Source organism: Otolemur garnettii, unplaced genomic scaffold (assembly GCF_000181295.1).
Source record: "Otolemur garnettii isolate 467f Iridium unplaced genomic scaffold, OtoGar3 scaffold00218, whole genome shotgun sequence".
Classification (NCBI taxonomy): domain Eukaryota; kingdom Metazoa; phylum Chordata; class Mammalia; order Primates; family Galagidae; genus Otolemur; species Otolemur garnettii.
The window spans coordinates 1,807,724-1,828,433 of record NW_003852613.1 but is presented as its reverse complement, the minus strand read 5'-3'; the positions used below and the strand labels follow the sequence as shown (position 1 = coordinate 1,828,433).

Genomic DNA, 20,710 nt, shown 5'->3' with positions numbered 1-20,710 from the left:
ATAAATCAAAACTGTAAAAAGAAGGCCAGCCACGGTGGCTCCCGGCTATAATCCTTCCACTCTGGGAGGCTGAAGTGGGTGAATTGCAGGAGCTTAGGAGTTCAAGACCAGCCTGAGCAAGAGTGAGACCCTGTCTCTAAAAAAAAATTAGCTGGGTGTTGTGGTAGGCACCTGTAGTCCCAATGGGGAGGCTGGGGCAAGAGAATCACTTAGGCCCAAGAGTTTGAGGTTGCTGTGAGCTGTGACGCCACAGCACTCTGGGAGGCCAAGGCAGGTGGATTGCTTGAGCTCAGGAGTTCAAGACCAGCCTAAGCAAGAGTGAGACCCTTGCCTCTACTAAAATAAAAAAAAATTAGCTAGGCATTATGGCGGGTGCCTGTAGTCCATTGGAGTGAACCTTAATCAATTAAAGAAAAAAAAGGAAGGCTGGGCACATTGGCTCATACCTATAATCCCAGTATTCTGGGAGACTGAGGCAGGTGGGTTGCCTGAGCTCACAAGTTCAAGACCAGCCAGAGTCAGACTAAGACCACATCTCTAAAAATAGCCGGGCATTGTGGCGGGCACCTATAGTCCCAGCTACTCAGGAGGCTGAGGCAAGAGAATCACTTGAGCCCAAGAGTTTGAGGTTGTTGTGAGCTATGACACCAGGGCATTTTACCCAGGGTGACATAGTGAGAGTCTGTTAAAAAAAAAAAAAAAAGGAATGGAATTAGCCCCAGAAAGGCAACACTGATTTCTAAAGGCGGAAGCATAAGGAGCCGAGGGGCACCAGGCTCAGGTTCCCAGCCCCTTGGCCACGATGGAAGGGTCTCTGAGGTGCCCACACTAATCACATAGAGCACCATGCCATCAGCAGGCCAGGAAGCTGAGTCCTTTCTGGAAAATAACATTGGAACCTCTCAGAAGGCACTGAAGGATTAAGCCCCACATCTTAAGGAAAATTTCTTGTGGGGTGACAAGGTGTGGCTGAACAGAGAGACCCTGCCAGGCTGGTTCTGGGCTCAGATGCCCACCAGTTGGCTCCAGGAAAGGGCTCTCAGGAAGGTCAGGCGCAGGGGCACAGACAGGTTCCAGAGGCTGACTGTTCTCAGGTAGTAGGCATCATCGCCCTGGGCTGTGTGTCCCTGCCTCTTGCTGTTCCTGGCTCTAAATGAACCCTAAATACCTGAGCCAGAGTCCTCTGTGTGACTGCTGCCACTCAACATCGCAGCTCAGATACTTGCATCCAGCACCCCACACAAATTTACCATTCCTTGGGCAAGACTCAGCTTCCCTAGCTGTGAAATGGGCTGATTCCGCTTTATCATCTGATAAGAACTTTGTCATTGTGTACTGGCACTGGAAGAGGTCTCAGCAAAGTGAGACTGTCCCACTGTTTAGGTAAAAACACAGTACTGGGCCTTGTTAAGGACCCAGCCCACAGAGAAGTTAGTCATTTTTTAAAATGTACATTGAGGCCCGGCGCCTATAGCTCAGTGGTTAGGGCACCAGCCACATACACCAGGGCTGTGGGGTTTGAACCTGGCCTGGGCCTGCTAAACAACGACAACAACAACAAAAATAGCTGGGTGTTGTAGCGGGCACCTGAAATCCCTGCTACTTGGGAGGCTGAGGCAAGAGAATTGCTTAAGCCCAAGAGTTTGAGGTTGTGAGCTATGATGCCATGGCAGGCACTCTACCAAGGGTAACCTAGTGAGACACTATCTCAAAAAAACAAACAAGCCCAAACATCTTGGGCTTAAGATAAATAAAATGTACATTGAAGCCAGGTGTGGTGGGTCACAGCTGTAATCTCAGCACTTTGGGAGGCTGAGGCGAGAGGATCACTTTAGACCAGGAATTCAAGACCAGCCTGGGCAACATAGTGAGACCACCCCCCATCTCTACAAAAAAAAAAAAAAAAAAAAGCTAAGCACAGAGCACATACTATAGTCCCAGTTACTTTGGAGGCTGAGGTGGGAGTGTTGCTTGAACCCAGGAGTTCCAGATTATAGTAAGGTATAATTACACCACTTGTAATTATGCCATAATAAGGTATAATTACACCACCACTGTGCTCCTGCCTGGGTGACAGAGTGAGACCCTGTCTCTTAAAAAAAAATTAAAAAAAACAAAAATATACATTGAAATCAAAGTACACATTAATAGAAAGAAGGGGGGACACAAATGATCATCTTAAATGGCACAGAAAAAGCATGTGACAAAATTCAACACCTTTTCAAGATGTTGAAGGGTTCCACAATAAACCTGATGTGGAAGGACATTTCCTTAATACGGTAAAGCCCACACATGAAAAACCCACAGCCACCATCATACTCGATGGTGAGAGAATGAGAGCTTTTCCTCTAAGAACTGGGACAAGATAAGAATGCCTGCTTTAGGCTCAGTGCCTGTAGCACAGTGGTTATGGCACCAGCCACATGCACTGAGGGTGGTGGGTTTGAACCTGGCCCAGGCCAGCTAAACAACAATGACAACTCCAACAGCAACAACAAAAAAATAGCCAGGTGTTGTGGCAAGCGCCTGTAGTCCCAGCTACTTGGGAGGCTGAGGCAAGAGAATGGCTTAAGCCCAAGAGTTTGAGGTTGCTGTGAGCTATGATGCCACAGCACTCTGCCCATGGTGACATAGTGAGACTCTGTCTCAAAAAAAGGGAAGGAAAAAGATTCATAACGTGGAATTGGCAATAATTTGGATGTAAACAGCAAAAGAACAGGCAGCAGAAACCATAATAGACAAAATGGACTTCTTGAAAATAAAAAACTTCTGTGTATCTAAAACACACACACACACACACAAAAACTGTGTATCAAAGGACACTATCAAGAGCGTTAAAAGGCATCTCGTGGAATGGGAGAAAAACTTGCAAGTCACATCTGGTAAGGGATTTTAATGCCCAGAATATCAAGGAAAATCTTACAATTCAACAACAACAACTACCACTGAATTAAAAATGGGCCCAGGACTTACATAGCCATTTCTCCATTGAAGACAGACAAATGCCCAGTAAGCAGGAGATACAAATCAAAACCACAGTGAGATACTATTTCACACCCAGGTGGATGGCTATTATATATATAAAAAAAGACATAGCAAAATAGAAAATAACCAAGTGTTGGTGAGTATGTGGAGAAATTGGAATCCCTGTGCACTGTCGGTGCAGCTGCTACAGAAAATGAGATTTCTCAGAGACCTGAAGGGGAGATTATGTATGATTCAGCAATTTCACTCTTTGGGTACACGAGGGCTATTTTTCATTACTACATGGCTGGATGCTTTCAGGACAGCCCATGTATATACCCAAAAGAATTGAAAGCAGGGACACAAACATATACTTGTACACTAATGTTCATAGTAGCCAAAAGCTGTAATAACCAAATGTCCATGGACAGAAGAATGGATAAACAAGATGTGGCATATCCATACAGTGGAATATTATTCAGCCTCAGAAAGGAAGGAAATTCTGACACACTGCAGTGTGGATAAGCCTTGAGGACATTATGCAAAATGAAACAAACCAGTCACAAAATAGCCAATACTGTTTGATCCTGCTATGCACAGTACCCAGAGGAGCCAATTTCATAGACAAAGTGGAATGGAGGTTGCCAGGGGCTGGGGGTGGGAGGGGATGAGGAGTTACTTATTGTTTACTGGGTACAGAATTTCTGGGGTGCTGAAAGTTCCTGGAAATAGTGGTGATGGTTATATAACAATATGACTATGTTTAATGCTTCGGAATTGTACACTCCAAAATGGCTAAAAGGGTGAATTTTATGTTATACATATTTTGTCACAATAAAAAATGCAATCATGCATTGCTCAGTGATGGGGATAGTCTGAGAAATGTGTGCATAGTTAAGCAATTTTGTCATTGTGCAAATGTCATAGAGTGTGGTTTACACAAACCTGGATGGTAGAGCCTGCTACACAGCTATATAGCCTCTTGCTTCTAGGCCACACATCTGTACAGCTTGTCACTGTACTAAATACCATAGGCAGGCTTGGCCCCCATAGCACAGTGGTTACGGTGCCAGCCACACACACCAAGGCTGGCAAGTTCAACCCAGTCCGGGCCAGCTAAGCAACAATGACAACTGCAACAAAAAATAGCCGGGCGTTGTGGCAGACACCTGTAGTCCCAGCTTCTTGGGAGGCTGAGGCAAGAGAATCACTTAAGCCCAAGAGTTTGAGGTTGCTGTGAGCTGTGATGCCAGGGTAACATAGACTCTGTCTAAAAAAAATAAATAAATATTGTAGGCAGTGTGACACTATAGCAAGTATTTGTGCATCTAAACATAGCTACACATAGCAAAAATACAAAGACATAAAAGGGTACACCTGTATAGGGCACATGCCACAAACAGAGCTTGCAGGACTGTAAGTTGTTCTGGCTAAGAGGGGAGTGATTAGTGAGCATAAAGGCCTACGACGTTACCACACGCTACTGCCAACTTTATAAATGCTGTGCACTTAAGCTACACTAAATTTATAAAATATATTTTTCTTTCAATAATAAATTAATCTTAGTTTACTAGATGTCCACTGTTTTGACTGTCGCCCCTCTTCGACCAAAACGTTGTGTGAACATGATTGTTATATACATTAGATGGTCGGAATGAAACAAAGCAATTGGGATCAAAAAGGGCCCTTTCAGGCCCATTGGGTTAGTCTGCTCAAGTCTGCTGCCCACTGTCTGGGCCCGGCTCTGAGCTGGGCTGAGCTGCCTGGAGCCTGAGGTAAGCTGAATTTGTAGGAACTCCCCCTCTCCCTTGAGGGAGGAAGTTTAAATTATCAGGTCAATTAGGAAAGATACAACCGAAGAATCCAAGTTTCATTCCACTTCAAGGAGGCGTTTCCTGGCTGGGTGCCACTTTTATTATTTTTGGCCAGGCGCTGAAAAGCCCCACAGACCCAGGGAAGGTACAATGTGATCTTTGATTCGTGTTTCAAGGATCAAAGCCAGCGAGTTTGGGTGTAAATGCAGATGACATTTCAGAGATCTTTCATGAAAGGAGTCAGTAGACCAGGGCAGAAGGGAGGTGTGTGTTCGCTTTGAGAACTTTTGCAGCAAGCCTGCCTCCCTTGACCCCCGGGACTCCCGGCCTGCACGCAGGTCCCTTGCCCGCCGGTACCAGGGCCTGGCTAGGGGGGGCAGTCGCCGCGACGGCCGGGAGGCGGCAGAACGAGCCGTGCACCTGCACGTGAGGAGCGCGCCCCCTCATCTCCCAGCCTTGGCCGCCCGCCCTGATTGTCCTCTTTGGGTCCAGCCACGGCCTGGGCAGGGCGGCAGCCAGCCCCCGCGACGAGGACGCCCTGCAGCCCCCAGGCACGCAGGTTGGGGGCCTTGCGGCCGGCCTGCCCGGCGGGCGCGTCTGTTCTAGGTACCAGCCCCTAATTCGGCTTCAAGCCCCGGTGCCCACTGCAGGGCGCTCGCGGGGCCCCGAGCACAGCAGCCCCTGTGCCCAAACCCTCCCGGACGCCACCAAGCCTCGTTGTGCAGCTACTCCGGGGCAGTAACAGCGTGCTGACGCGACATTGGTCCCTCTGTTTCTGCAGAAGCCGGGTCCACGTGTACCAGGTCCCACCAGCAGCCAAACACAGTCCACCCAGAGTTCACTAAAGGAGACTCTCGCCCGCGCCTGCGCACGCGGATCCGCCCGTTCGCTGAGAGCGCGCTCCCGCCGCGCCGCCGCGCCGCCGGCGTCTGAAGGCGCCTGCGCGGCCGCGGCCCCAGCACACGGCGCAGGCGCAGCAGATGAAGCGCGCGCGCACCTGGTCCGGTCGGACGGCTGGCGCCGGCGCCTGGCGTGCCCGGATCCTGCGCGGGGACGTACGGGGCGACCGCGCGCACGCTGTGGGCGTGGCTGCGCGGCGTAGTCTGGACCTGGACTCTGCGTTGCTCCGAGGAGGCGTCCCAGACTTGGGTCAGTGGGGCTGCTGGAGCTGTGGAGACCGGCGGGGAGCCCCGCATGTGCAGGCCTGGGGCTGCGCCTTTCCGTCCTTTCCTGATCCCCGGCCTGGGTTTCTCAGTCCGCGCTAGAGGTCGGGGTGGGGGGGCGCCTGGAAACTTTCGGGTCGTTCCCGCGGTCTCGGGAGGTCGCGCTCGCGCCTGGTCTTGCCTCAGGGGACCGATCTCATTTTTCCACTTTCTAGGTGGTGCTTGGACTCTCGCCTTCGGAGGGAGGACCGTCCACCCGGTCTCTCCCTAGGGATCCCTGGACATCCCTGGACGCTCCGCGGGCGCCGCCTGTAGCCGCAGGTAGGTGGGCTTCTCACTGCCCTGTCACTGGTGGGATTGTGTTTCCTGCATGGCAGTTGCCGAGCCGGCAGCGGGCGGTGCAGTCGTCTGACCTCAACTTGCTTGGAGGCTTTGGGCAAGTTCTTCTGTTTTGGGGGCCCCTAGGTGTCCTCCAACTAAGGACGCTCCTGCATCCAGGCACTGCTTTGGGCTCTGTGGAGGCAAATACGTATGCGCCATGGTATGTATTCCTTTAGCAGAACGCTGTCCAGTCCAGGAGGATGGCCCAAATTCCCCCGTGCCAGGTGGGGTGGGAAAAGAAGTTAAGGAGACCAACAGACTGATAGCTGTGGAGAGTCAAAATTCTTTTTTTTTTTTTTTTTTTTTGAGACAGAGCCTCAATCTGAGTCCCTGGGTAGAGTGCCATGGAGAGTCAAAATTCTAGTGCCACTTGGTCTAGTAAGGCTTAGGCCAGTAGGCTGGCTGGTGGGGATGGAAGGTACAGACTGGGAAGTGGGGAGGGCAGGGGTCTGGGTAGTACATTGGCTTTTAGGCATAAGACGTGGTCTTTGTGAACAGCCTGGTACTTGATCTGGGGCTGGTCATGGGAACTGGAGCCTGGGTCATGGTCACTGCCTTTCTAGAGTCCAGTGAGAGACTGGACTGGATTCCACTTACGTGCTGGCCCGTAGGGCACTGCTGCCAGCAGGCCATGGTGTATTCATTTCTTGTGAGTTGGTTGGGGACAGACCTGGGAGGTTCCAGAATGCTTGGGGTGCAGAGGTAGGTGCCAGTGGCCCTGGCAACTTGGAGTGTTCCAGGCCGCACTAGAAGGTACTGGGGGAAAGACTAACATAGCCATACCTCCCTGCAGGAGCTCACTCAGGGGGTGCTAGGTGCTCCTGAGAATTGACAGTGTGTGGAGAGGTGAAGCAGAGGTTTGTAGAAGTTATGAAGAAGCAGCTTTTGGCAGAGAAAATGAGGAGAGGCTGTAGTCAGGCTCAGCAGAGTGTAAGAGCCCTCAGAAGAGGGTCCTGGCACTGAAAGAGGCCTGTAGCTGCTGATTGTGGAGCCCCCTTGGTGACCACTGAATGGAGAAGCAGGCACAGGTTCAGACATCAGAGGGGGATGCTCCAGGCCTTTTGCACAGGTGCCTGGAGTGGTGGGAGCAGATACAGCAAGTGGGGTGCCACATTTGGGAGGTAGGCTTCTGGACTGGGGAGGTGGTTTTTGGGTGGGGGTGGCCTTGTCTGCAGGTAGCTCTGAATTTGAGAAGGGCATTTAGAAAGCCTGGGCAGAGGGGCATGGGGGAGCTCCCTGCTTCTGAGGAGCATGCAGGTAGCACCCACCACAGGCCTGGCGCTGGGATCTTACCCTTAGGATGACCCAGTCTGCATACTTGGCAGTGTTCAGGGTGGCCAGGAGTCCACTCAGCTGACCAAAGTGGGATTGATACTTTGCGTGGTGTGTGGTGGTCAAGCCTGTGGTCTCTAAATCTAGCTTCCCCTGTTGCCACCATTGCCTGGGGGGGGGGGGCTTGTGGCCGCAGACAAGTTACTTCACTGCTCTGTGCCTTGGCAAGGGGCGTGTGTGGTTGGTGTTTGCCGCAAATGTAGCACTCAGTGAAAGTTGCTGCTGTTGTCCTGAAATTCTCTGAAAGTTCCCACCCTTCTCCTGGGATTGACAGCATCTGTTCTACACGTACCCTTGGAATGTCATAGGCAGCATTCACATGCCTCCTTGGAACTTCAGGCTAGTGCATGGGCTGCCTATTCCATCCAGAGCTCCTGGTTGGGTTCTTGGGGGTTCCTGCTTGCCGTCTCCTGCCAGCTGGTGGTGATGGGTGGTTTGGTTCCTGCTCTTCCCCACCTTGTCTTTGGACAGATTGCCTCAGATGATGGCCTGTGTCTGACAGTCCCCCAGCTCTTCCCAGCTTTCCTGAGGCTGCAACTGTAAGCTCCCCATCCTCAGCACTTGTCTGGACCTGTGCACTCTGCCACGCCCCGTTTAGCCATCTCTGTTCTGTTGTGTCATGCAAGCTGCTGCCATCTCCATCTCCCCATACCTTGCACTGGCTTGCCCCTTCCTCCTCTCTGCTCCCAACATGCCCCCATGGCCAGCACAGTGGGCAGGGCCCTGGCAGTCTCATCCAGGTGGCGGCCAGTTATGCCAGTGCACACCCTTGGTAGCAGATGGACCAGGCCTCTCTCTCCTCAGGTGGCATGTAGCCCCCTGGATCCCTGGGTTGAGCAGCCCTGCTGTGGGGAACTTGTATGCCGGTGTACAACCATGGAGTAGAAGAGCATAGCTGGTGGCACTTCCAGTGGTAGGCCCGTAGTACAGGGTCCCTAGGGTGGGGGCAGGCTTGGCTCTGGCCCCTCAGGATGGACTTCCACTGGGTGCTAGGTTCAGACCGGGCACCTCTGACTACCTCCTTGGCTGCTGAACCGCTTTTTGGCCCAACTGGGTGATTACATGTCCTTTCACTTCGAGCACTGCTAGGACAGTCTCAGCCTTGTCTGAGATCCTTGGACACCTGACTGGTGATTCTTGGTGTGGGCAGCCCCTCCCTCGACGGGGAGCTGTCCCTGTCTGATGATCATGAGCTCCTCCTGGAGGATCTTGAGGCCTGGACAGTTTTGCTGAATACCATGTGCTATGCCCTGTTCCCTGTCCTGGCCTCAAGCCAGCTGCCAGTGGCCCCACAGCAGCCTGTGGTGAGGCAGTACCTAGCCTGGCACTCAGCATAGGTCCCCCCCAGGCCTGTCCAGCTGCTCTGGCCACCCTCTCGGTTTCTCAGTCCAGCTCTACATTCAGAAGTGCAGTGCCTGAGCAGTAGCATGGCAAGAAGAGTCGCTGGGCCTGTGGGGCCCATTCTGCCCAGCTCTGCATGTGGCTCAGACCTGGGTCTGTGCAGCCCCATCCTGCCCAGTTCCTCATGTGGCTCAGACCTGGGCCTCTAGGACCAGTCTGCTCCCAGCCAGAAGACCATACCTGTCCCTACCCTTTCAGGATCTGCTAAATCCCCCACCCAGAGACCACACCCCACTTTCCCAGGGGGTCCAAACCCCCAGAAAACAGAAGAAGGCTTCTGAGGCAGGCAGCCCAGGAGGAGTTCTCAGGTACCTCCTGGGAGGTGGTGGATACCGCAGCAGTCCCAGAAGAGCCACCATCATCTCCTGTTCCCTGCTTGGCACCCCTGGGTTCTGAACAAGGCCCAGGCTGTGCACCTCATGATGAAGTGGCCTGTGTAGGCAGAGAGCCCCACAGGCCCTAGTGAGAACAGGGTGGTGTCCCCAGATGACTTTGGATGGCCCCATAGCTGGACAAGGAGCTATACTTGTGTTGGTCCTGCCCTGAGCACAAAGAGCCCCCCTGCCCCAGCAGAACCTTGGCTTCCTGCTCCTGTGGGGTCCTCACCCATGTCCCCTGCTCCCTGGGTTTGCCATCTACCTGGGTGAGTTTCCAGCTTCCACTAGGTGGGTTTTTCTGCAGATCAGCTCTCATTAGATTTTGCATCTTTGTCACCCCCTTCCCCATGAAATACCTTGGTGTTTTCCAAAGTGGCCAAGACTGGACTGGGCTTGCCATGCCAGCTGTGTTTGGGTGTGGTTCCTGCATGGGGTCTTTGCTTCTGGTTCCCACCCCCAACATCTCTGCTCCCTGGCTTCTGTCCTCCCCCTGGAATGTAAGGAAGGCTGCATGAAGGAAGCGGCCACTTTAATCTTTCTCTTACAAGTCAGATGGTGTCTTGGCAGAGATTGATGCTTCCCTGTGTGTTTATCAGCAGCCTGGCCAGCTGGGAGATTTGGATACAGGAAGATGGGTTGCAAGCCCCTTGCAGGCTTAAGTCCTCCCCTCCTGTATGTCAACATTCTAGTGTCACATGGTTTTATTCAGAAGTTGGCACCTTTCCCCTGCTGCTGTGCTATCCCCTATGTATTCTTGGGCATTGCTGATGCAGCACTCAAACCCATGACTCGTGAATAACTTGTATCTCCTGGCAGACTGAGGCTCTAGGGCAGGGGCTCTGTTGTAGCTCTGTAGCCCTGGCACATAATTGGTGCTCACCAAACGTGAGTGGCTGAGCCTGTGGTGTGGTGGCTGCTGGTCAGTGTCATGGCTGTGGTAGTTTCTGGTGGCAGTTTTGAGGTTACAGGCTCTGATTGGAGTTGAGGCTGAAGAGATGAGGGTGGCCTGGAGAACTGACCTCCAAGAGCTTTTGGTCAAGTGTGGACCAGGCCGCAGTGCAGAGCTGTGAGGCCCCAGGCCCAGGGAATGAACAAAGACTATTCTACACAAGGTGGGTTTCCTAGTGGAAGCTGAGCATGGAGGCTCCCTGGAGCCATGTTCCTCACAGGGTGAGCGGGTGCAGCTCCCCACTGTTGACCTACTCAGATGGCGCTTAGGCAAGAACTTCAGCCCTTTTCGTTTTCACAATTGTGAAAACAACACCTTCCTGAAAAGTAGGAAAATAAAAGCAGAAAACTTTCTAGCCAGTTATTAGGAAAAACAGTAATAAGCAAATATGTGGTAAAACTTTTTCAGAAAAATGTAGAATGTTGGGATTATTTTATTTGGTAACTGTCAGTAAAAAGGCTCTAGGTTAAAATGGTATTATATGTGTTATTTCAAGGCACAGATATTTTATAAATGAAACAGCTGGAAATCTTAGAACTAGGTGGGAAGCTGTTTTTAGGATGCTGATAGGCCCCGATGGAGAGAGCAAGCTGGTGGAAGGAACCAGTGTGCAGGCTGGACTCTGGCCAGGTGTATGAAATCCCTGGATGTCTGGCTCACCGCTGTGCTGCTCTGTACCTGATCACACAGCTGCCCCTCTGTGCCACTATTTAGGTCCCAGCCCTCCTGCACTCTACACCTGCCTTCACCCAGCTGTGCCCTGCCCTGCCTGTGAGTCTGGTGTAGGACCCAGAGCCACTCTCTGGGTATACAGCCCAGTCGCCCCACCACCCTTACCACTTCCTGCCGCTCTGTCAAGGTTCCCTGCTGCCATTCAGTGGACCCGAAGTGGATGCCTTCAGCTTCAGACAGCTGACTTCCCTTCTGACTGCTGCCCCATCAGGGCCCCAGGACGTAGGGTATGGTGCTCCATGCCTCTGAGGGCCATCTATGTAGTGTCTGCTTAGGTGGACAGAGTCCAGGTGACCTGTTTTTTTGTTTTTTTTTGTTTTTTTTTTGTCAAATGGGCCCTGTTTATTGTAGTTGGGTTCTCACCACTAAGAAAAGGAAGGCGAGGCCTTGCAGCACCAGAACAGATCACCTCTACAGATGGGGTGGAGGACAGATGGGTGCCCTAGCCTGGCCTTCCAAACAAGCAGCACGGCCTTGCAGAGCGGCTCTGCAACCAGTGGCTGCTGTTCCTGCCTTTGGGTAGAGGTGACGACTGGCTCCTGGGATAGGAGATGCTGAGCCATGAGGGGCCTCGGGCTGGTCATGACTCCTGGCCCTGTGCACAGGCAGACCCTGAGGAGGGTACCCAGGGGCTGCAGGACCTGTCAGGGTTTGTGGGATGCGTTCGGGGTGGGCCAAAGTGCTGGGCCTGCCTTCTAATCATGGTGTCTGCCCCCCACTTCCCTTGGAAATACCCAGAGATTGTATTTCCTGAAGATAGGACACAGTGGATGCTATGATGTTTTAAAAGTACCTATTTTCGGCTCGGCGCCTATAGCTCAACGGGCTAAGGCGCCAGCCACGTACACCTAAGGCGGCGGGTTCGAATCCCCAGCCCGGACCCGCCAAAACAACAATGACGGCTACAACCAGAAAATAGCCGGGCGTTGTGGCGGGCGCCTGTGGTCCCAGCTACTTGGGAGGCGGAGGCAAGAGACTCGCTTGAGCCCAGGAGTTGGAGGTTGCTGTGAGCTGTAATGTTGTTTTGGCGGGTCCGGGCTGGGGATTCGAACCCGCCCCCTTAGGTGTACGTGGCTGGCGCCTTAGCCCGTTGAGCTATAGGCGCCGAGCCAAAAGTACCTATTTTCAAGGAAAATTTTAAAACAGGAAGTACTGAGGAGAGGGACATATGAAAAACTGGAGACTTTATAGAGCTATGATAATTAAGGTACTTAGATGTGTGGACAGATAAATGAGATTAGAGAACTTTGAAATAAAGAAAAATAAATATGGGGATTTAGTACATGCTAGAGATATCATTTCAAATTAATGGGGTAATTCAGGTAGAGCGACCTTGGACAAAAAAAAAAAACAAAAAAAAATTAATGGATGTAAAACAGATTATTAAATTCCAGCAGTTGAAACAGCTGGTTGGCAATCTGCAAAATAGTAAAACCCAGTATCTACCTTACTGTTTATACCCATGTTTATTCCAGGGGGATTAGAGACTTCAGCATTAAAAAAAAAATGAAAGTATGATTTTTCCTAACCTTTGACTCGAGGATTTTAAAAGTTTTAAATTCAGAATTATGGAAGGTATGAAGTAGGCTTTCTCCTGTTACTAGTGAGAGCATAAGATACTGGATTTGGACCACATAGCAGTTACAGGTGCACCCGATCTATACCCACTTACCATGTGCACAGGGGCTCTTGCCAGATGGTCATGGCTCAGGGCCTCTGTGTGTATGTGGGTGGCTCAGGGCCTCCGTGTGTTGGTGGGGAGCTTGGCAGGAAGTGGAACTTGGGCACACCTGCTACCTCCACATGTGAGCTGAGGTCCTTGGTGTCTCCTGATATCTTGGGGACATGAAAATAGTTTGCCCTCAGGGCAGTTAGTGATTGACTCCAGTACCATTCTGAGGCCCTCATACCTGCCTCCTGTGTGTCACTGCAGAACTGGAGAAGTCCTGAGGTCTAGCAGCACAGATGGGACCAGCAGGGCTGTCTCCCTGTGGTGTCAGCCCACATGGGCCAGACCACACTGTATTAATGAAGACCTCCACCAACCCAGCTCCCGAGCTGGCACCACATTTCCCGCTCACATTGCACGTCTACCACGGAGGGCTGGCACACCCTTCCCCACTGCAGCCCCGTGGGGACTTGTGTCGGCAGCAGCTCCATCTGGACATGTTTCTCCACACTTGGAGAGGTCGGGTGTGTATGTGGCGGGGGAAGGCCACAGCAGACCCCAGTGATGCTCGTCACTCTGGTTACGTTTCTGTGGGCAGAGGAAGCCACAGAGCCACACCTGAGTTCTGGGACACGAGTTAATCGTCCAGTAGGGCAGAGCACTGGGTTTTGAGCAGTGTAAGCAGCCGTCCAGTGCCATGCCCATTAGTGCGGCCCTTGGGAACTGGAGGGTGGGCCTGTGTTGGTGTCCTGATGTAGCACTGCAGACTGGGGCGCAAACAACAGGCACTCCTTTCTCAGGGCTCTGGAGGATGGAAGCCCAGGACCCAGGTGCAGGGAAGGCTGGTTTCTCCTGAGGCCGGACTCCACGACGTGCACATGCCGGCCGCCTCGTGTGTCCTCATGTGATCATCCCTCCATCTGTGTGTCTTTGTTCTGGTCTCTTCCTATGAGGATACCAGGCTTGTTGGATGGGGCCCCACCCTGTTGACCTAGTTTAACTTTAGTTAATCCCCTCTCTAAAAGACCATATCTCCACATTCTGAGGTCCTGGGGGTTAAGACTGCAACGTCAGAACGCTGGGGGGGACACAGGTTAGCCCTTAACAGTGCCCAAAGTGGGTCTCTTTGTTGCTTATTTCTGTAATTTTGGTCCATGCTGTCTTGAGCACTTGCCTGTGTACAGAGTCCTACAGGCCTGAGGTTTGGGCCTATGCTGAGGCATGGAATGGCTGAGCCTCAGTTCACACGTAGCAGCGCCCAGTCTATGCGTGGCACTTGCCTTCTGTCTCACTTGAGAAATGCTTCTGAGGACAGGTCCCTGTGGCCCCAAGTTGTAATGCTGTGCCTTTCACATTCAACCCGGAGTCCACCTGTGACTGTGTAGTGTGACGGAGGGGCCCGGCTGTTGATGCGAGAGCCCGTGGGAGTAGAGCCCCTCTGCCAGCCGCAGTGCACATGTAATATGAGCAAGAAATAAATGTTTGATCTATGAAGGTGCCGAGTTTGGGGCCTGTGTTTTCCACTGCACAACCTATTATACCCTGTCACTTGGGGATCCCGTTTCACCTTGCTCCACAGGGCTCGTGCTGCCCAGCATCAGCTGCTAAGCGCCAGGCTGGCCACCGGGGCCCATAGCCTGCGCTGCCCGCCCACTCTCTGGTCTACTCTGACCCCTGCTGGGTATTGTGGCTCTGTAATCAGTCTTGATTACCTGGCAGAGAACCCCATCACCACTGCCACATCTGTTCTTTAAATGTTTTAGCTAGTTTTAAACAAGTGGAAAGGTGGTGTGGTGGCCCCAGTGTGGCCCTTGCGGTGCTGCAGCAGTGGTCAGTGCTTCCCAGCACAGGTCTGGGGGTGGCATGTTGATGGGCAGCCCAGCCGAGCATGCTCCCTAGACAGTGGGGGCCCTGAGCTTGCTCAGTTTCTCTTTAGATGGGCCACAGGATCCCTGCTACTGGGCAGGGAGGTTGGGGTAGGGCTGGCTGGGAAAAGCCCCAGCCTGCAGCTGCCATCGGCAGCCTGTTCCTTCCCTCTCAGCCCCGGTTGGCCCCATGCAGCACCTGCACCCTTGCCAGCTTCTTGTCTTGCTGTGGGCAGTGCCACCAGGTAGGTAACAGAGGACTGTCTGGCTCCCCCCACTTTCCCACTCCTGTGCTGTCTCTGGATTGCTCGCCTGTGTATCTGCTTTTAGGACACCCTGGCCCTGTCAGTGGAGGCAAGGTCATGGGTTCCTGGGAGACAGCCACACTCTGCGAACCTGCCATAGGTGCCTCACCAGGTGCTGACTTGGGTTCTGGGGCTGGGCTGTGTCTCTGGCTGTGCACATGGGGCCCTCAGTGAGATAATGTCCACCCATGGGGCAGGACTAGCAGAAGGCTGGGCATACCCTCATTTGCCAGTCTGTGAGCACAGCCTCCTGGTGATCCTAGACTGGCACACGGGGATGTCCACACTTGCAGTGAAGTAGTGGGTTTGTGTGTTCACCAGGGAAGAGAAGGTTGGTTGCCCCTTGCTGGCTGGGTTCCCACCTCTCCCCATAAGAGCCTGGGGCAGGCTTCCTTCCTGCCAGCTTGCCAGGCTCCTTAGACTCTTTTGGACAATGGATGTCCTCAGCTGTTGTGAGATGCCTGATTGTGGAGAGACCCTACCTGCTCATCCTGCCTGCTCCTGCAGTCCCGCATCCCCTCACCCTGGCATTTCTTCTCCATCTGGCCAGGGTAGCGTATACCCAATGCCAAGAAGTGTGACTTGCGGCCTCATGCCCACTCGGCACCCACAGCTGCAGGAAGCCCTTGTTGATAGGGGCCACCCAGCAGGTCACTCCCCACATGTTCCACACATCATGGAGGAAACACCCACATCCTCGTCTCCAGGAGAGCCACCCTGCCCCAGCCTGGCCCAGCATCGCCAGCATGGTGGTTGGTGACCACGTGGACTCAAAAGTGCTGGCAGAGGCCCCAGCAGGGATTTGGGGGTGGCAGGAGGGCTTTCCACCTAGAAATCCACGTTCACACCATATGGGCCATGTCCTCGGCACAGGTGACTGGGCTCTGTGGCCCTCTTCCTCAGATGGTAGGGCCTGCGTAGGGCACAAGGGGTGCCACAGACCTGGTTGGGGGTAGCGTTCAGCACTGTGCTGGGCACTGCTGGCTGCAGCCTCTGAAGGCTACCCCCAGGGAGGAGAGATCAGTGTTTGCTCCTGGCCAGAGGCTGTGAATCCTTCTGGAAGGGCGGGCAGTCTTCCTGCAGGGAGCCAGAGTAGTGGTGACCTGCCAGGGCAGGCGGGCTCTGGTTGCAGAGCAAGTGGCTGTTTCTCTTGGATGGCTTGGCCTGAGACCAGGTAGGGGGCTGTCCTTCCTCCAGGGCCTTCAGGACTGCAGTGTTCTCGTCTCCACCAGGGAAATCCAAGTTCTGCTCTCTGCACATTTGTCAGCTTGCAGGGGTGCCCAGGCCATGCATGGGCTCAGCACCCCACCCCACCCCATCCTCCTGTCTACCCACACCTAACTGGTCAGAGTCGCTGGGCACCCAGGCCATGCGCTGGCTCGGCACCCCACCCCACCCCGTCCTATGCACCCGCACCTAGCTGGTCAGAGTCTCGCTGGGCACCCAGGCCATGCACGGGCTCAGCACCCCACCCCACCCCACGCCATCCTCCTGTGCACTCGCACCTAACTGGTTCAGAGTCTCGCTGGGCCCCAGGCTGAGCTGTCAGTCAAGACTGAAGCCTTCCTGTGGCTCCCAGAGAGATGGATATGCCGGATGCAAGCCTGGGACACCTCATCTTCCAGGAAGAGGGGCTGTTGGAGGCGTGCCTTACCCTCCCCATTCTCTCTACACCTAGATTGACATCAGGCAGCCCTGGGAGGTGGGCATGGGCAGGATTGGGCTGTGCATTGGCTGCACTCCCTGGGGAGCCCCCTGCCTCCTGCCTCCCTGGAATTCCTTCCTGGGATCCACATCTTTGAAGCTGCTGCCTCCCTGCCCTCCTGGGCACTTCCAAAGGCGGATACTGACAGAGGATTCAATGAATCGAAGGTCGCCAGTCAGGGCGTTGACAGATGCCCAGCCGTGATACTATTTCTGATTTAATAACCGAATGGGAGGCTGGCCCTCTGTAATAATTAGGGCTAATTACTGAGGAGGTGTTGACAGACAGGCTGAGAAGAAACAAACTACCTTTATCCCGTGGCTTAGAGTCAGATTACCAGCCCAGTGCTATCTGCCCCTCAGAAAGTAGACGCTTCAATCACTCAGCGAGGCTTCAAAGGGGACAGGGCCCTGACAATGCTTGGGATTTAGAAAGTAGCTATGAAGTGCGCCTTTGACTCTGAATCGCCAAACGGAGCCCATTCCAGAAACAGTTTCTTTGTGAAGTCTGAGTTACTGCTGTAGACCTGCTTCCCGCACTGGGTGGGAGGGGCTGCAATGGGCAGGGTGAGGGCTGAGCTGCTGGGTCCTTCCCAGGCTGGGCCCTGGCCAGGTGATACCAGCAGAGCCCCAGGGCCCCATTGGCTGGGCCTGGCAGCTGGGGGCCCAAGCAGGGGTGTGCTGTGTTTTCCTTGGCCCAGCAAGGGTGTCCAGCGCTTGGTGTGTGAGTGGCAGGTAACGGGGTAGGCACCCCACATCCCAGTGGGCTCCTCCCTTCCCTTGTTTTCATCTGGAAAGCAGCTTTTCTGCAGCTCTCATGGGCAGGGCGGCCTCTGCGGGGGGAACGTGTCTTTGGCATTATTTATAGCAGGACCATCCTGCAGGGGCCTGGGCGTCACTCATCAGGCTGCTCCCACTCCCGTCCTGGGATGGGAGTCAAGGCCGTGGAAGTGATACTGACTGCAGGGCCTCAGTGGGCAGACAGCGCCAGTGACTGAGAAGGGCTGGGGGCTGGTCTCTGTGACTGTGCTGTTGCCCACTGACTCCCCCAATCTCTTTGCTTGTCAGAGGTGGGGAGGGGTGTGCCCAGACCTCCATCTCCTGGTTTGGAGCAGCAGTGCTGGGACATGTCCCAGGGAACCAGCTTGGACAGTCCAGGCTGCTGTGCCTGTGATGAGACTTCGTGGGGTGGGGTGCTCTGGTCTGGCACAGGGCAGCTAGGATGTCAGGTGAGGTTGCCAGCAGAGACCACTTCTGAGATTCTGGGCCTTTCTGGTGTTTGTCCGTGTCGGGGATGCAGGGGACAATGCTGGGGCCTCTCCTCAGGACAGGCCTGTCTGGAGAGCCCCTTTCTGGTTCCAGGTGTGGTGGGGAAGGTGCTGGGCAAATTGGAGGTGGGAGGGAGCTCCTCTACCTGCTTGCACCCTCACAGCCCCCCAGGCCCTATTGCCCCAGCTGTGTCCCCACTAGGCCTGGGGGACCAGCTCGTTCAGCATCTCTCTCTTAGAACAGCTGTGCTGCTTCTAAGAGGGGTTAAGGGGCCAGGCTGGTGTGGGCAGTGGTGATTGGATTGCTGCCCTTTCCCTGGAACTCTGCTCTGCTGTCATAGGAAGAAGATGCCGTTGGAAAGTAACAGTAATGATAGAAGTTATCAGCTCTTTAGCTGAATAATGACTAGCTCATCCTGGGGCACTGCCAATGAATTCAAATCTATATTAGGGCAAAAATAATAGGGTGAATTATCTTATGTGGGAGATGCACTTAAAAATTTACATCCAAGCTGAGCACCATGGCTCATAACCTATAACCCCAGCACTTTGGGAGGCTGAAAGGGAGGATTGCTTGAAGCCAGGTATTCAAGAACACTTTGGGCAACATAGCAAGACCCTGTCTCTACAAAAAGTTGAAAAAAATTAGCCAGGAGGCTAGGCACAGTGGCTCATGCCTATAATCCTAACACTCTGGGAGGGTGAGGTAGGTGAATTATTTGAGCTCAGGAGTTCAAGACCAGTCTGAGCAAAAGTGAGATGCATCTCTAATAAAAATAGACGTAGCCGGGCATTGGGGCGGTCACTTGTACTCCCATGACCATCTGAGGCAAGAGACTTGCTTGAGCCCAAGAGTTTGAGGTTGCTGTGAGCTATGTTGATACCAAGATACTCTACCTAGAGCAACTCTGTCTTAAGACCAGCCTGAGCAAGAGTGAGAGCCCATCTCTTTTTTTTTTTTTTTTGAGACAGAGCCTCAAGCTATTACCCTGGGTAGAGTGCCATGGCTTCACTGCTCACAGCAACCTCCAACTCCTGGGCTCAAGCGAGTCTCCTGCCTCCGCCTCCCAAGTAGCTGGGACCACAGGCACCCGCCACAACACCCGGCTATTTTTTTTTTTTTTTGGTTGCAGCCATTATTGTTGTTTGGTGGGTCAGGGTTGGATTCGAACCCGCCACCTTAGGTGTATGTGGCTGGCGTCTTAGCCGCTTGAGCCACAGGCGCTGAGCCAAGAGCCCATCTCTATTAAAAATAGAAAAACTACCCTGGTGTAGTTGCAGGCTCCTCTATTCCCAGATACTTTGGAGGCTGAGGCAAGAAGATCACTTGAGCCCAAGAGTTTGAGGTTGCTGTGAGTTTGACATCATGGCACTCCATCTCAAAAAAAAAAAAAAAAATTAGCTGGGCATTATGGTGTGTCCTTAGTCCTAGCTACTCTGCTGAGGCAGAAAGACCACTTAAGCCCAGGAGTTCAAGGGTGCAGTGAGCTGTGATGGTGCCACTGTACTCCAGTTGGGTGACAGAGGAAGACCTTGTCTCATGCAAAAAAAAGAAACAAAACAAAAATTGGCGTTAATTCTGTTTAAAGTCACTTCAAATAGAATCAGAAAGTATATTATTGTAATTTATTTCAGTATTAGTTACGTTGTTAATCTCAAACCATGTCTAGTTTATAAATTAAACTATCATGGGTATGTATGTATAGTATATTTTCCACAGTTTCAGGCGTCCACGGGGGAGCTTGGCACAAATCCCTGAAAGATAATGGGGAAGCATTGTATTATTGTTACTGCACCTGTACACTTGGAGCGAGTCTTACACACGTCTATGCCAACACCACCACAAGTAGGATGCAGGAAACTGCTCATTTTCTGAACACCGTCCCCTGGCTGAGCACAGTGGCTCACACCTGTAACCCTGGTTCTCTGGGAGGCTCAGGTGGGAGGATCACTTGAAATTTGAGACCAGTCTGAGGAAGAGCGAGACCCTGTCTCTACAAGATGAGAAAAATTAGCCAGGTGTGGTGGTGGGCACTGTAGTCCCAGGTCCTTGAAAAGCTGAGGCCCGGGGATTGCTTGAGCCCAGGAGTTTGAGGTCACAATGAGCTATGAGGACACTACTGTACTCTACCCAGGGTGACACAGCAAGTCCCTGTTTCAAAAAGAGAAAAACAAGAAAACAAAAAACCCTCCCCCTTGCTGCCTTATGGTCGTGAGCCCCTCCCGTTTTTCTGAACCTCGGTTGCAGCAGACCTGTCCTGGGTACCTGCATTTTCGCCCTTTGCAGGGTGCAGTGTCACTGGGCTCGTATGGTACTGAGCGTTTACCGAACACAGTTTCTCTGGAGCGTCATCCACAGACGTGCATTTATCAGTAGTTCCTTGTTACTTTTGAATACTATTCTGCTCGTCCATGGCTGGCTGAGCACTTGGGTTATTTTCTGTTTGGGAGGTTATGTTATATTTCACCCGTTTCTGTTTTAAGAGCATATTTAATTTTATAAGAAACTGCCCGACTGTTTTCCAGAGTACCTTCTTTTGTATCCGATGTGTGGGAGTTCCAGTTACTCCACATTCTCACCAGCACTTGGTTTTCTCAGTTTTTTTCCTTCTCAATTTTAGCTGCTGTAACAGAGGGTCTGGTGTGGTGTTCCCTGTGGCTAGTGAGGTCAAGCCTCTCCTTGTGCTAATTGCTGTCTCCACGTCCTCTTACGTGGAGAGTCTGTGCCTTTGTTTTTTTTTTTTTTTTTTTTGAGACGGAGCCTCAAGCTATCCCCCTGGGTAGAG

General features: G+C 52.8%; 2 protein-coding genes across 2 annotated transcripts in view; both read left to right on the top strand.

Moving 5' to 3' along the window:
• Positions 1-5,888: 5,888 nt before the first annotated feature.
• GNB1L (G protein subunit beta 1 like) overlaps positions 5,889-20,710 on the top strand; it is a 56,801-nt gene continuing 41,979 nt past the window's right edge. Inside the window, exons 1-2 of the mRNA XM_003801704.3 lie at positions 5,889-5,927; positions 6,157-6,262. The gene's annotated coding sequence lies outside the window, so the exon portion shown is untranslated. The remainder of the gene's footprint in view (positions 5,928-6,156; positions 6,263-20,710) is intronic.
• On the top strand, positions 7,574-9,336 carry RTL10 (retrotransposon Gag like 10). Its single transcript, XM_023508023.1, is given in 11 exon segments — positions 7,574-7,579; positions 8,362-8,448; positions 8,450-8,618; positions 8,621-8,654; positions 8,656-8,760; positions 8,762-8,798; positions 8,800-8,869; positions 8,872-8,915; positions 8,917-8,971; positions 8,974-9,094; positions 9,096-9,336. Coding segments are annotated over 11 exon segments (969 nt in total).